Here is a 16,544-nt window from a genome sequence, read left to right on the forward strand (position 1 = left end):
CTGTGGCTGTGGCGTGTCCGATATGCCAAAAACAGTGAAAACAAGTCTCACACTGGAGATGTTATTGGTGCCCACTCGAGCAAATCAATGAACAACCAGATGACAGTGCGACATGCTACAACAGTGCTATTGAAAATTACTTTTTTAAAATTTTGCTTGCAGTTCTAAGTGTCACACCAATGAAAAATAATGGTTTGCTCAAGTTTATCATTTATTTGAGTTAAGATATAAACAAATATTCTAATATGTGCGTGAACTTCCAATATGGAAAACAAAAACACAAAAAGTGCGGATATTAATTAATACATTTACTGTTATACTAAAATACAGTGATTGTTATAGAATAACGACTGTTGATGGCCTAGCATATATATCAATTATGATGTATGTGGCATCTAATCCTCTTAAATATTACTAGTTTTAGAAAAAGAAGAAAAGAAATATTACTACTTGACTGAATTCATCTATAAATTAAAGTGTACAAATACAATCCTAATTATGTTCTAGTTATTTACCATTATATATTATAATGTCTTCACAACTATCCACAAAAATTTAGCATCCATAAACAAATATATCTATCTTTTGTGGTTTTTACTGTTAGGAAAAAGTAATAATCCTTTCCTTTTAAGATCAACAGTGTCTTTGTTTTATGATTTAGATGATTCATTATTCCCTAATCGACTTTATCTGACTCGTGCTACCACCTTCTCTTAGTCTTCCAACTTTATTTTTATATATCCATTTGTGTTCTCTGTACTAATTGTCTAACAATGTAATAAACATAATTTTATTATTTTAGTATCTCAATAGAAGAACCATTTTATCAGCATGGGAGTTTACAAATAGTGTAACATTCCAGTTGTAACCATTGCAAAGTGTCTTTACTGCAAATCTGGATTCAAATTCAAGATGTATTCACACTTTATTTTTCCAACAACATGGTAGTGATTTATTGATAAAGATTTTTCTGTGTATTATTATCTTCATGAAATATTAATGGACTTAAGTCCAGAAAAGTAATGGTTCCCGACTGAAGTGCACACACACACACACACATACTAAGACACACACACAAACACACTCACACATACAGAAATATGCAAATAAACCTGACTAAGCTTTGTCAATAAAAGTCTGTTTTTATGTTTTTTTAAAAATGCCATTATCAGTGAATAGTATAATTAGAAGTATTTCAAATTAAAATTATATTTATAACAAAGACCAGAATTTATTAAAATATATTATTAGTGGCACACTCAAATGTTGTATAAATAGTAATGTAGACATACTTTTAATGTGTTATTACAAATGATTGTGCTAACTAGCTTTAGTTTGATAAGAATATAGTTTAAGAATAAAATAATTTTCTATGTCAAGAGAAATGTTGGGAACAAATAAAGAAGATGATCAGAAGTGACAATAAAATAGTGGTAAATAAATACCTAGTGCAGGAGAGAACATAATTTTGAAAAAAACATTAATGTTATTGCAACCATGCTACCAAAAATGCAAAACAGTCAAAAAATTAGTAATTTGCATCTGTCTACTATGTTTTTACTATTTGGAACTTCACCGTTTACTAACTCGTCATAGCATCTCACAAACGATACCTTTTATTTGACCTTATCTGGAAAAATTAAATTAATTTATCACTTCTTTATGTTTAAAATCTCATACAAATCTATACAAATCTTATCATTTCTAGAAGTTGCATTATCTTAAAGTAATGGTGATTCATTAATATGCTTTCAACTAACCTTGATTCCTTTTTAGATTAATTGTTGTGTTCTTGATATATAATGTGACATGCTTTTTTAAATCTCCAATGTGGAGTTAGATGCATATAACAACGTTTTATGTACAGAGAATGGAAAATTTCTTATTTTAATGTAAGACAATTAGAAATAATAAAAATACTGAGATAGACTTTAAGTTCTACCACATTCTTGGGCTATGAGAATATTGGTATTAATATTGATTGTACATATATGAATGGCTTCATCTATAAGGAGAATTTACTGTGTAACTAATTTTTTAATTACATATGGATAAATAAAACATGCATCTAATCATTATGATTCCCTCATCCACAATATGCAAAGATTCATGGCTTTCTATATTACAGATATGTACATATTAAATTTGAACTGTGCTAAGCAATAAAATATCAAGAATTAAAAAATTGGGATTACCTACAAAGAGATTTATATTATTAACAGTATGATTTTGATCATGTCCAATAAGTATACAGGTGGTATATTTATGTATTATACTTATGATTTTATATTACTTTGTTTTGTGAACATTTAGATTTTTTTCTTAAAAATTGACTTAGCGCACCTGCATTGCACGTGGTCGACAGGGGTTCTATTCCTCTGTCCCTCTCAGAGAGCCTGTCAAGCTACTGAGAGTGTCCCATGTGCATGGCAGAGCCTAGCAGGAACCCATGGCATATTTGATATGCCAAAAACAATAACAACAGGTCTCACAATGGAGACATTACTGGTGCCCGTCAAACAAATTGATGAACACTGGGATGACAGTACTACAGACAGTGCATGAAAAATTAGTCTCTTTCCCTCCCTGGATTCTACAATCATTTTAAATAAATTAATTTAAGAAAAAAATGCTTGTGAATACTTTACAAGATATACACATAAACTGTTTCTAAAATTTTCAAGTAAGATTATAGCAACCTTAGTTTATAACATTTATTTCTAGAGGATAGAGGAAATAGTAGAGCAGATAGAATGCTTTTCTTGCACGATGCTGACTTCAGCTCCCAATTCTGTATATGGCCACAGTACCCTGCCAGAGTAACCCCTGAGCAGAGACCCAGGAGTTAAACACTGATCATTAAACTGAGTGAAATGACATGGAAATAAATATCAAACATGTCTAACATGGAAATAAATATCAAAATGTGGACATAAAAATTGAGGATAGAGTAAATAACTGTTGAGATTTTATTGAAAATTATACCAAATAAATCCCTATGAATATAACCCCTTTCTCATGAACTGAATTATTTACAGAATAACTTCCTCAGTGCCATTATAACATCTTTATTCCTCAGACTGTATATCAGGGGATTAAATAAAGGAGTGATAATGGTGTAGAACAGAGAAAGCACTTTGTCAGTTCCTGCAGAATCTTGGGTCTTGGGTCTTAAATAAGTAATGATGGCTGAACCATAAAACAGCAGTACAACGGTCAGATGAGATGAGCAGGTGGAGAAGGCTTTGGCCCTACCTGAGGATGATGGCAGCTTCAGTACCATGGAGATGATTTTTCCATAGGAGACAAGTATCATCACAAACGGAACTGTGACAAACAGCACAGCAACTATGTAGACCAGCATCTCATTTAAAAATGTGTCCCCACAAGCCAACTTAAGCATTGGGGGAATATCACAGAAGAAGTGGTTGATGTTAGAAGCACAAAAGGACAGAGAGAAAATCTGCATTGTCTGCCCTATCATAACTGGAATTCCACTAACCCAGGATCCAGTCACGAGCTGCACACAGACCTTGTGGTTCATGACGAGAGGGTAGTGCAGAGGGTTACAAATGGCCACGTAGCGGTCATAGGACATCACAGCCAGGAGCAAACACTCAGTGCCTCCCAAGGTTAGGACCAAGCACATTTGTGTAGCACAGGCAACTAAGGAAATGGTTCTCTTCTGGGTACAAAGGTTGGCGAGCATTCTGGGAATAGTAACGGACACATAGCAGATTTCCAAGAATGAAAAGTTACCAAGGAAAAAATACATGGGAGTCTGGAGAGCAGGACCCACTTTTGTTATGAGAACTATGGTGCCATTACCCAACACGATGCAGAGATAAATGACTAAGAACAAACCGAACAAAAACCACTGGAGCTGGGGAACATCAGCAAAGTCCAAGAGAACAAACTCCATCCATTTTGTGAGATTTTCTTGGGGTGGTATTTCTTTGGCTTCATCTGTAGAGGGAAAGGAAAATAGGGATGTCTTTCCATGGTCTTCTTAATCACTGTCTCTTTTTAAGTTTATTTTATTTTCGCATTTATAGTTTGGGGGCCACATCCTGCAATGCTCAAGGATTTCTTCTGGCTCTGAATCCAGAAATTATTCTCATAATGTTTCAGAGGACAATATGGAAGGCATAGGATCAAGCCCAAGTGATCAGGTATAAGGTATGTGCCCTACCTGCTGTATTTTATGTCCAGTTTCATTTTTTAAAGCTAAAGCAGAGCATCACACATGCATTTTATGATGGATGAATTTTTTATATTTTAAAATATGTTATTTCATAGGTATGTTCATGTTCTCATTTTAGATCCTCTGGATTATAATTTTCCTCATTCCCCTAATTCTCCTCCAATGGCCTTCACTTACTATATACTATATGAATATAGTTTAAGACAAAGCAAACCCTACCATTCTCAGCATAGACATTGGAATAACAGGCAGTCATTAAGAGAATAGACTTTTTAAAAAAAACACTTAATCTTCCTGATGATGAATGTTATTTTTTAAAATTCCATATCTCTTTACCATTTTTCCATCATAGTTAAATATAACTCAATTAAATGAATTCAATTTTTTCACATTAACACCCCAGATTTCTCAGCACCACATGTTAAAGAGGCTTTCCTTGCTCCACTTCATATTTCTTGATTCTTTATCAAAGATTAACTGATCACATATGTGAGGGTCTTGCCAGGATATTTAACTCTATTCCATTGATCTGAGAGTCTGTCAATACCACACTATCCTAATTACTACTACTTTGTAGTTGGGGAAGGTGATGCCTCCCATCTCCTTTTTTCCAAGGATTGCTTTAGTTATTTGTGGGGGATTATTGTTCCATTTATTCTTCCATGACCCTCTTGGAGAGCCTGGCAAGCTACCGAGAGTATCCGGCCCCCATGGCATAGCCTGGCAAGCTACCCGTGGTGTATTCGATATGCCAAAAACAGTAACAACAAGTCTCACAATGCAGACGTTACTGGTGCCTGGTCGAATAAATCAATGAACACCGGGATGACAGTGCTGCAGTGCTACTGTCATTTTCAACATTTAATTTAGTTATCTCTCAATGCTATTTAAAAATATACTTTCTTAATATCCAATTAATATTGGCAATTAACCAAATAGGATATTTTCCCGATGGAGTACTAATATATAGCTTTCATATAGGGCACTAAAAGTATAGATTCTTAAAATTTCTATATTAATATTCATATAATATAGACAAAGTTGAACAGATGATGTAAAAATTCTCTATAAACTATCTATTTTGTTATTAAAATCTAAATTTGTTTTTCAGATATTTAATCTTTTACGAGCAAGTAAATATTGTCTATTAGTTTCTTTCCATCTCATTGTTAAAATGAGTTTGGAAAAATCCCATATTATATTAATCATCAAAGGTTATAAAGATGCCATATTTTACAAACAAACTCTCCATCATTTTCCTACTAGTGCTCCTATTTATATCTTTATTTATGTGTTGTGATCCCATTGCCAAGTAGAAACATTACTTTGTAGTCCACTGAATTGCAGTAGGGCTAATATAGAACTGTTCTTTTTTTTTCTGTGTAAATATTTTTTGTCAAACATTGGAAAAAGGACAATGAGATTTATCTACTTGAAGTCAATATAGAAATTAAAAATGTTTCTACACATGATATAGTGCCAACCATTTTGCATTTCTTGAATTAAGATTTGATTATGAAAAAGCAAAGATTTATTTCAGTGTTTTAGACAACTCATATGTTTTTTAAATAAATGTCTAAATTCTTGCTAACCTCCAAAAGAAAATAAATGCAAAATCTAATTTTATTTTAAATTCATCATTTCTCCTAAAAAATACGAATAATGTATAAATTATTTAAATAGATTTTCTAACACCCAGTACATTGAACTGATTTTAGTGTAGAAAATAATATTGAGATTATTTTCAGAGTTTTGTTTTTTTACAATTTTTATATTCTTTGAACTAAATGTCCTTTGGGTTTCCTTAAAACTGAAATACATTCTATAGATTTTATTACTTGAATTTTATTGAATGCTGTTAAAAATATATCACTTTTTGGTTTATATGAAATATATTAAAATGACTAAAACTAAAAAGTTACCATATGCTTACTGTACTCAAAAATATATTAGTTATATAGTGCTTAATATTCCAAAGTGAATTTATATTTCTATCTATGAGTGCTAATCCCCTAAAAACTGTTCAAATATTATCAGAAATGTATTTAATTTGCTTTAGTACAAATATACTTAACATGACCTCTATATATTAAGGCCTTTCAAAACAACTATGCTTCCAGGTAGTAAATCAAGAAATAAACTACACTTTTATATCAATTATTAAATGACAAATTTCTACTATTGTAAAATAAAAATGCCAGGAACAATATAAGTTAATATTTACCTTTCTCATTAGATATGATGCTATATATCTCATTATTTGAGTTTAAATACTTTGTTTATTTTAGGTGAAGTCACTGGCTTTATTAAAGTCACCTTTAATGCAGCCGATTCTTTTAAACAAGAAGCTATTTTGAAAAAAGTGGTCACTTCCTCAGGGATTTCTAATGGAATATGTCCTTTTGAAATTCTCTGATTTGTTGTTTCTTGCCTTGGCAAGATACCTATTCTCTACCTGCAAGCAGTTCTGTTCATCCTCTCCATGGAATTCAACACACTGGATATGAATACATGTGAAAAGGAAGGTTGGAGAGTAGCATGGAGAATCGTCTAATTTGCACACTTTCATTACTTACCTAGTTTCCAATAGATGAATATACCACATGAAATTCCTGCTCCTAAATAAACTAAATCAGTAAATATATTTCAATCAGATGTCTTTTAAAATCTTTTTATCGAATCACCATTGCAGAATGACATTACTTTGTCCTCTCCCCGCTTGCCACTAGGAGCTTGTCCCGGTTTATCCTGAAGTTTAGGCTTACTCCAGTCTCACCCATCAAGGTGTTCCCGAATCTCTCCCATCCCTTTATTTAGCTGTAATCACTTCTCTATGCTCTCTTCCCCAAAAACAGTTAATCAGATTCTCCCCCTAATCTGACTTTGCTAATTTGTAAGGTCAGACTTTCCTAGGATACTGAATTTATATTATAAGTTAATATTACCTTTCTCCTCTCCTTATGCCTTTTGAATAATTTACTTTAAAGCAATGTCCTTTTTGTATAGACACAAGAAGACAATATTATGATTTTGTAACTTGGGACTTAATTGGTTTCAAATATTATTCATTCCCGGGCATCTGCTTTCTCCACTTAAGCCTCAGTTGCACTCAGTTCCTAGCACCCCAATAGCAGGGTCCTGACGAGGGACAGGACAGATCCAGGGCAAGCGGTGAGTTATGTGCTACCCTGGCATCAAGATGGGCCTGGCCAAAGTGGCTAATTCTTAACTCTATGTTAAGAGCTTGATCATAGACAAATACTGTCATGATCCAACAGTAATGACGAGACTAGGACCCTACTAGGGATAGGAAAGACTGATCTGGCCTGAGCACTGTAGTCTGAGATCAAGATGGCCCCAGGAGAGCAATTCTATAAGCTTTAATGCATTTCTTATTGTGTCCATACAAAATGATTAATATTATGAATGCTTATATGCTTGCTGGGTGAGGAGAGGAGAAACACACTCACGGGACTCCGCCCTTGGGTGGATCATTCTGCTGAAAGAGAATCAGTCCTAGGAGAAGCATCCCCTGAGGGAAAGGAACCTTACCCCTATTGATTGTGACCACACCTATGTGTACACCCCAATCCCCTCATGCTGGGGGCATTTAACTAGGCTGTAAGAGTGGGTTGGAGGGCCAGATCCAGAGATCCAGAGAGAGATCCAGAGCGGGAGAGAAGCAGAGAGAGAGAGAGAATGAAATAAACTGATCGAGCAACCAGTTTGGCCTTCTTCCTTCAGTTACCTGCTCTTGACCAACAGCCACACACTGCGGTTCCAGAGCACCGAAATCGGGCAGTAAGATGGAGCCACCCAGAGAGCCCTTGAGTGCACACGCCTGTTGGCGTGCCTTAGTTTTTTACGGCATGCCTTAGTTTTTTACACACCATGTGAAAAGTTACAAAGATGTCAGGCTTAAGTCTCAGTGATACAATGCTCAAACACCCCTTCCTTCACCAGTGCCCATGTTCCACTACCAAGAACCTCAGTATACTTCCCACTCCACCGCACCCCCCATCTGTGTAGCTGATAATTCTCACTTTACTTTCTCTTTACTTTGATTACATTCAATATTTCAACATAAAACTCACTGTTATTATTTGGAATGTCCCCCCCAAAATTGAACCTGCTGAAAAGGCAGTATTTGATAATTTATTTTCCCTTGCTGAGAATGAAGAGATATGGGGTTGTGTGGCCATGCGGTTTTGGATTTCTATATTTGATTAGCTAAGTCCAGGGAAATTTCTGACAAAAATTGCATCACTGGAAGCTTGTACCTCTGTTTAGTTTGCCTGATAAGATGGCAGTCACCACGTTGCCGACCCCCCCCCCCCCAAGAAAGGAAAAACCGAGAGAGCAAATGGGGCGGCATGGGGCCATGGCTTAGTTCATAGTCTGGAGTCATTTCTGCAAGAAGCTGCTGGTGCCTAGAGCAGTGAGATGGCCTCTGAGACCATGGGCGCTCAACAACGGAGGGGCCGAATATGTGCGGTTGCTCAGATCACATCTGGGCAGAGAACGGCGTGCCAGTACCGCCCCGCCCCATCCCGAGATCTCCTATGCATCCTGTTGCTACAGGCTCGTACCTCTGTTTAGTGGCTCAATCAGACTTCTTTCTAAGAAGGTTCTGCAATTTCTAATCAGAGCCCAGTCTAGTATAAACACTCTAGTAAACCTTTGACGATTAATGATTCTTTTATGGATAAATTTAATATAGTATTATTTCTTTGTAAGTTCCTAAGCATTGTGATGATTGCATTCAATATGATTCAAAGATTAAATCTCATCCCAAATAAGTTTTAATTAGTGAAAATAATTTTCTTTTGTCAGAAAACATCATCATGTTTTGCGATTTATTTCTTATCATTAAGCTGTGATTCATTCCAAACAATATTTCAAATGAGTTGAGAATCTGGCATAAGACCGTCTCTGGGAAATGGTGCAAAATCGGCCAAGAAAACAAATTATGAGTTCTAGGCTTCAATTCTAGGACAGAATTTTCTCAATAATTAGATCAAGTTATTCCTCATTACAAAAATAAGGCATCTCAGTACTATTTAGTAAATAACATTTCTGTGTTTTTATGGCTAGAAAACAAAACCATGTATTAGAATATACCTGATTAAAAGAGGGCTAAGCTGGTTGATGATCAGTTGCCATTTATTTCATTCTCCTCACGTGCCTGTTCCAGTCTAACTAAGCTCCCCATTCTAGTCCCACCCTGCCCCTCGTTTCTGTCTCCTCCTGTCTCTCCTGCTCATCTCTCCATGCTCCATCGAACAGCCTGTGCTCTCTCGTCCCACATGCCTGCTCCTGTATTTTTTTTTTTTACATTCTTCTCCCTCAGACTCCCTTGTTAGTCTCTCTGTACTTCGTTTTGCTAGGATGATCTTTCTCTCATCTCTCTCCAGCTCTCTCTCTCCACAGCTCCCCAGCACTGTGAGTAGAAGCTACACCCTGTCTGGTAGCAGAATCAACATAAGAAAGCCCTTCCTTATGGCCCATTGGCTCAAGGGCAGAAACACCACCTAGGCGTATTCCTTTTCTCTTTAGTCCAATAACTTAATTAACATCTTAATTCTACGTCTTAATACTAGTTATTTTGTATGGACACAATAAGAGATACATTGAACTTTTAGGGTATCTCTCCTGGGAACATCTCACCACAGACTCAGACTATAGTGCTCAGGCCAGATAAATCTTTCCTAACCCTAGCAGGGCCCAAATCTAGTTATTACTTTTTGGATTATGACATATTTTATCGATGACCATGCTCTTAACTTATAGTAAGCATTATGGCACTTTGATCAGGCCCATTTCGATACCAGGGTAGGCAGCACATAGATCACTGCTTGCCCTGGGTCCATCTATTCCCTCATCGGGACCCTGCTTTTGCAGTGCTAGGAAGTAAGGGAAGCTGAGGCCTAAGTCGAGAGAACAGAAGTTCGTCTGGGAGTGAATATCATTCAGAGTCAGTTAACTCCCAAATTACAGAAGCATACCATTAACTGTCTTCTTGTATCCATACATAAAGGACATTGCGCTGAATTAACTATGCAAAGGACTTAAGAAGAAAAGAAAAACAATATTTACAAGTTAACAGAACACAAAAAAAGAAGTTATAAATAAACACAGAGGAATGGGAGCACTGTGATGGGAGTTATCCAATAAATCTAAGCTCCCTGTGGCAAGGCAGAGAGGACAAACCAATGTTATTCTACATTATATGACATTGAATTCTAAGGTAAATGATTAAATGGCTTAGAAAGAAAACTCTCCTGTGCTCAATTTCACATTACTAGCCTTATACAGATAAAAACAAAGCACATACCTTGTTAAAATTTGCCCAGTATACTATACAGATATGTTATAGTTTGCAAATTTTTCTGGCAAATTATGAATTTATAAAATAAAAATAGAAGTTTACTATTTTCCATGCAAGATATTTTATCAAACTTGCTATTATTATGAAGACAGACTTTGTAAATGGTCCTTGTGGAAGGAGTAAAGCAACCTCCCTCTGAAACTGTTGAAGTATCATCCAAGGTGAATGGCTACAGGAAGTTCACACATTGTACTTTTCTCCTTATTTATGTACGTTTTGATGATGCATGTATTGAAGTCACTAATTTAGCAGAACAGAGAACCTAAGTGTTCCAACTGACTCATGAAATTATAGACCAAATTTCCCACTTATCAAGGCATGAGAAGTTAGGGAATGAGAATATTCAAACAGATAAATGCATGAAAACCGGGGAAAGGGGCTAAGTATGAGAGAGAATTCATGTAATTGTATCCTCATGTATGGAGTTCTAATTGGAAATCATGTAATAATGAAAAAGGTATGTGCAACTCTTTTGGTGTACTGCATCACACATTAATTTTCATGTCGTGAATGTTCTCATGTAGAAACTGAAATACATATATGCAGTGTAGTGACAGAAATAGTAAGAATAACCATGGAAATGTTCTTTGAAATTGCTTAAAGTTCAACTAATATATTAAGTATGAAAGGGCTTGAGAAATAAAGGAAAAAGAAAATTCTCAAGTTATTTTCCAAAACAATAAAATTGCGCTACTACATGTGCAATTATATAAATTCATAGTGGCGTAATGATAACATACTTTTGTATGTTAGCAAAAGCAAAGACCTATACCATAATCTCAACAGTATCTCTGATAGATGAGCAAACACCTAAGCATTCCACTTGTGTATGTAAAATATAATTAATATATAAAGAGGTATTCTTCATACAATTAGTATTTTTACAATGTTCTTCAATAAAGTTCAATAATGACCATTACATAAGCCATAAGCTTAGGTATAAACTACAAAAATGTAATTATTCTATAAGAATTATGCTTGAAACTATAAAATAAGGACCCTATCATCACTTATCTGTAGAATGTACAGTACTGAATGAGGAAATCAAAGACTGTTACTTTGGAATCCATACTGACAGTACTTATGGAATGTGGTACTCAAAATCAAATCAGAGTTTTGCACATACATAGCATATACTCTTCCACTTCAGCCATGGCAATATGAATTGAAGTTCTATAATTGCCATATTTTGAATGGCTATAGTATGCAATATAAATTCATCCAATAATACATGTATTTTCTTTCTCAATAGACATAATGAAATATGACTAAGCATCTCTGCTATATAATGGGAAACATGAGTAAAATCTTAAGGAAATAATTCATTTATTCTGTTGTTATTGTTAAGCAGTATGCCATAACAGATCAACTAACTTTTTCAGTTTTTAAGGAATATGAGAACCACACTATGAATTTATCCAGCAACCGAGATTATTTGGGGAACATAGAGAACTAAAGATGGATCAAACGTGAAGACTATACAGAGCACAATAAATAATAGTAATAACAGTATCTGAATGTGGACTAGAGAGACAGACAGGGTCACATCTAACTCTAATTACAGTTCCTGGTACTGCAAGTGTTCCCCAAGCAGGGTGTGACCCACAATCCCACATTGTAAAACACGAGGTAAAAGCATTGACTTTCCTAAGAGGAAGTGTTTGTTGCTTTATTGCATGAGAAACAGAATAAATATCTACTAATGGCCCCATAACATTACTTTTTCAGAAATAATTTTCTCAGCGCTGCAATCACCTCCTTGTTCCGGAGGCTGTATATCAGAGGATTAAACATTGGCGTGACCGTGGTATAAGAAAGAGCCAGCAATTTTTCAGTGCCTGGAGACTGAATAGACTTTGGCTGTAGGTAGGTGATAGTACCGGATCCAAAGAATAAAAGAACAACTATCAAATGGGAAGAACAAGTGGAGAAAGCTTTGGCCCTGCCTGTGTCTGTTGGAAGCCTCAGAATGGTGCCAATGATTTTGCTGTAGGATGCAAGGATCAACATGAAAGGAGTGACAATAAAGACCAGAACTACTATATAGAGAGTCACCTCCTGGAGAGACGTGTTTCCACAGGCGAGCTTGAGAACAGGGAGGACGTCGCAGAAGTAGTGCTTAATTTCCTTTGACTTGCAGAAGTGCAGAGAGAACATTTGACACGTTTGCCATATCTGTACTGGGACTCCACTGATCCAGGAGCCAACAGCCAACAGGTCACATACTTTGTGGTTCATGATGACAGGATAATGCAGAGGGTTGCAAATGGCCACGTAGCGGTCATAGGACATCACAGCCAGGAGCAAACACTCCGTGGCGCCCAGTGTAATGAAGAAATACATTTGGATGGCACACTCCACTCTAGAAATGCTTCTATCCTTTGTCCACAGGTCCTTCAGCATCCTGGGGAGAGTGACTGTCACATAGCAGATTTCTAATGAAGAAAAATTGCCCAGGAAAAAATACATGGGTTTCCGTAGTGCAGGATCAAACTTGGTTATGATTATTATGAGGCCATTTCCAAATAAGACAATCATGTAAATGATGATGAAAAGACCAAATAATAATGTTTGGAGGTTTGGAAGATCAGAAAATCCCTGGAAGACAAATTCTGTCACTGTGGAAGTGTTGCCCTCTGCCTTCATCTCTTCATACTTCACATCTAGGAATGACTTAATCAGAAAACAAGTCAATTCACTTTCCATGACTTTAACATCTTAGCATAGCATGCAATTTTTTTCCATCCCTTTATACATACCACCTAAGCTTCATATATATTTTATATGTATTTTACTTACTTTTTCATTAAATTCAAAGCAAAAGAAAATCCTGTTAATTTTATATGACAGGTAATCATATCTGTTGAATATGAAATAATTAAATGAAATCTTATTAATTAAACTTTCAAATACTTTAATATGAAGTAATGTTGAATTGAGCATTATCATTCTTTCTATCTAATTTTAGTTCAAATCCTATTTTAATTCTTCGAATTACTTATATGTGATTTAAATGTTTACAGGTTGGCAGTAAGTTTTAAAATAAGTACTCTCACGGACTGCTTTCAAATTGGTTTCTCTTTGAATTTATGCATATTTAAACCATTTAATTATAAAATTAATTAGTGAAAACTATTATTTATGAACTAACTTCAAACTTACTTTTAATGTAATATCTCTGATTGGTCAATGGTCATATCAGTGGTCATAATATTTTCCTTGATTTGTTGTTGGTCAGGAAAATATGGTGGCAACCTTCCCATGAGCAGCCCTGAAGAGTAATGTTCAGGTTTATTCAGTTATTTACTTTTACAAAAGCAATTCAAAACATGGTCTTCTTTCACTTGCTTATTCATACTCACCCAATGAGTAAAGCACAGTCATACCTAATTTCTGGTGTTTTCCATGTTAAATACATCCTCATTTACTGAAGCTATACTTACTGTAGTCCTGTATTTTCACCCACCCAGTTTTTCCTTTCACATGTGTGTGTGCCATAAGTGGAGGTATGTGACTACTTTGTTTATTGCATAAATTGCATGTGAATCATATGAATTGTTTCTTTGTAATAGCATATAAGGTGTAAAAACATTTTTACCTAAAAATAATATTTTTGTAAAATTCCTCCTTTCCCTATGTCTCAAGAAATGTTATCTCCCCTCTTATTCTCTCTCTGGACTGGAGCGATAGCACAGCAGGAAGGGAGTTTGCCTTGCACATGGCCGACCCGGGTCCGATTCCTTTGTTTCTCTGGAGAGCCCAGCAAGTTACCGAGAGTATCTCACCTGCATGGCAGAGCCTGGTAAGCTACCTGTGGTGTATTCAATATGCCAAAAAAAGTAACAACAAGTCTCACAATGGAGACGTTACTGGTACCTGGTAGAACAAATTGATGAACAATGGGATGACAGTGCTACAGACAGTGCTTTCTCTCTTTAACTATATATATATGTATATGTATATATGTATATGTATATATATGTTTGTATATACATATATACACACATATACACACATATAAATATATAGGTATATATATAGGTATATATAAAGGACCCCATTTTTTTTACCCTTTAATTTCTCTATTGACCTTTTCCTGCTGTACTTTTAGGAAATTAACTTTCTGAATTCTTTTTCAGAAAGAGCATATAAGTTTTCTTAGTACATGCTACATTACTTACATATTGATCATTAACTGAATGCCAACAGCACTTGGTGCTTAGAATAAAAAAAGTAGCTATATTCTAAGAATCTTCACTATGGATAATATTTGGCACCCAGCAATAAAATTCTCAACATAAGCAGAATAGGGACAATAATGCAAGCAAAACTTTGTCATGCTTAGAATATTTGTGACTAATAAATGGGAGATTATATAGTAATTTTTACTATCTATGATATTCTAGTGTGCATTTTAAACTCTATACAGTTACAAATAATTCCTAAAATATGTTTCAGATTTTACACTTTTCATAAAAGTGTTTAAAGATTGTGAATGTGTAAATGCGAGTAAGTTTCTAAGATCATTAATAGTTGATTTTAAAAAACATTTTGAAGTGTGTCATAACAAAAAGTGTATCATATAAACTACAACTGCCTCTGTTTTGCTGCATCATCAATATATCTAACCATGTATTATGCTGCGATATAATTCAATGTACAAATGAGCATTTGGTCAGATCTAACATCAATTTTTCTATGCATTAGTACACCTGTGTAAATTTGTCTGCATCATATGCCCACATTTTATCAGCTAACCATTACCCTCAGAAATTGGTGTGTTTTTTTATTTGTCCAAGTTTAACTCTGTTTAAGCTCATTTCTCATTCTCTTATGTCTTTCTACAACATTCCCTACTCTATAAGGGCACTTATTGGAAAAACAAGCAAATTAAAGACCAAAGTTCACTCCCCAAAAGCAATGATGTTATTTGGAATACAGAAAAAATATATAAATATATCAAACATTTAATGTATACATGTTGCAATTTCTTTTCAACTTCACCATTTGTTTTTCAAAGAGCAATTATATGAATATTCAGTGGACTATTCATTTGGAAATGTGAAGACAGTCTCAAACAAAATCTTACTATTTGTATCCAAACATGCATTTAATTTGAAAAGCAATCTCAAATAAAAAATTAATAAGCTTCTTTAAAACTTGTAAAATAGCTGCTGGTTTCTTTTCTCTTTAAAAACTTTGGAAATTCTCTTTCATATAGTCTGTGTTTCAAATATAACAAAAAAACAGAGATGTAGTCCTTTACAATTTTAAGCAAATGGCTATGTTTTTCCTCTATTAAAACATATCTGTTAAATAAATTTTACATGGACAGGTAGAATTCATGCTTACCTGTTTGGATATTGGATTTGGAAAAAATATAGTTCTCCTCTGTTAACTGGGTTAAAAGAAACAAAATGAGTAAATGTGCTTTGTTTTAAAGGAGGATAATAATATTAGAAGCAGAAATTAAAAACCTTTTAAATAAATTTATATTGACATTAAAATTTAAAAAAACTCAAATATTTGAATAAATATTACACATCGGTAAATTCAATGCTTTTTATTTAATATTATAAAGGTATAAATAAAACCATGTGATGAAACCATTAGCATGTTTAGATTCACTATTAATGTAACTTCATCCTTAACAAATAATTCTACAATAATAGTAAGATGCAAACCTCTATTCGTTTTTACTTTTCTGATATACACTTGGATGTTATGTGATACAATGTAGATTTATCAATTGAAAAGCATTAAATGCAAACTTATCAATGATTTTTAATAATTGTTATCACTTACAGTGGTCATGTGTCTGAAAACAATGAAATTTTAAAACACTGGTCAGCTCATTATATTATGAAATATGTTTTATTTTTCATTTTGATAAGACAAAGATTTCTTTTTTTGCTTTTTGGGTCACACCCAGCGATGCACAGGGATTATTCC

General features: G+C 34.4%; 2 protein-coding genes across 2 annotated transcripts; both read right to left on the reverse strand.

Annotated features, from left to right (window-relative positions):
* Window positions 1-3,028: 3,028 nt before the first annotated feature.
* LOC129405775 (olfactory receptor 10AG1-like) lies at window positions 3,029-3,952 on the reverse strand. The gene has a single exon (XM_055143162.1). The coding sequence runs from the start codon at window positions 3,920-3,922 to the stop codon at window positions 3,029-3,031; it is 894 nt and encodes a 297-aa protein (XP_054999137.1). The 5' UTR covers window positions 3,923-3,952.
* Window positions 3,953-12,308: 8,356 nt separating this feature from the next.
* LOC129406007 (olfactory receptor 10AG1-like) lies at window positions 12,309-13,298 on the reverse strand. The gene has a single exon (XM_055143745.1). The coding sequence runs from the start codon at window positions 13,296-13,298 to the stop codon at window positions 12,309-12,311; it is 990 nt and encodes a 329-aa protein (XP_054999720.1).
* Between the last annotated feature and the right edge of the window lie 3,246 nt (window positions 13,299-16,544).

This window comes from Sorex araneus, chromosome 6, assembly GCF_027595985.1.
Source record: "Sorex araneus isolate mSorAra2 chromosome 6, mSorAra2.pri, whole genome shotgun sequence".
Lineage (NCBI taxonomy): Eukaryota > Metazoa > Chordata > Mammalia > Eulipotyphla > Soricidae > Sorex > Sorex araneus.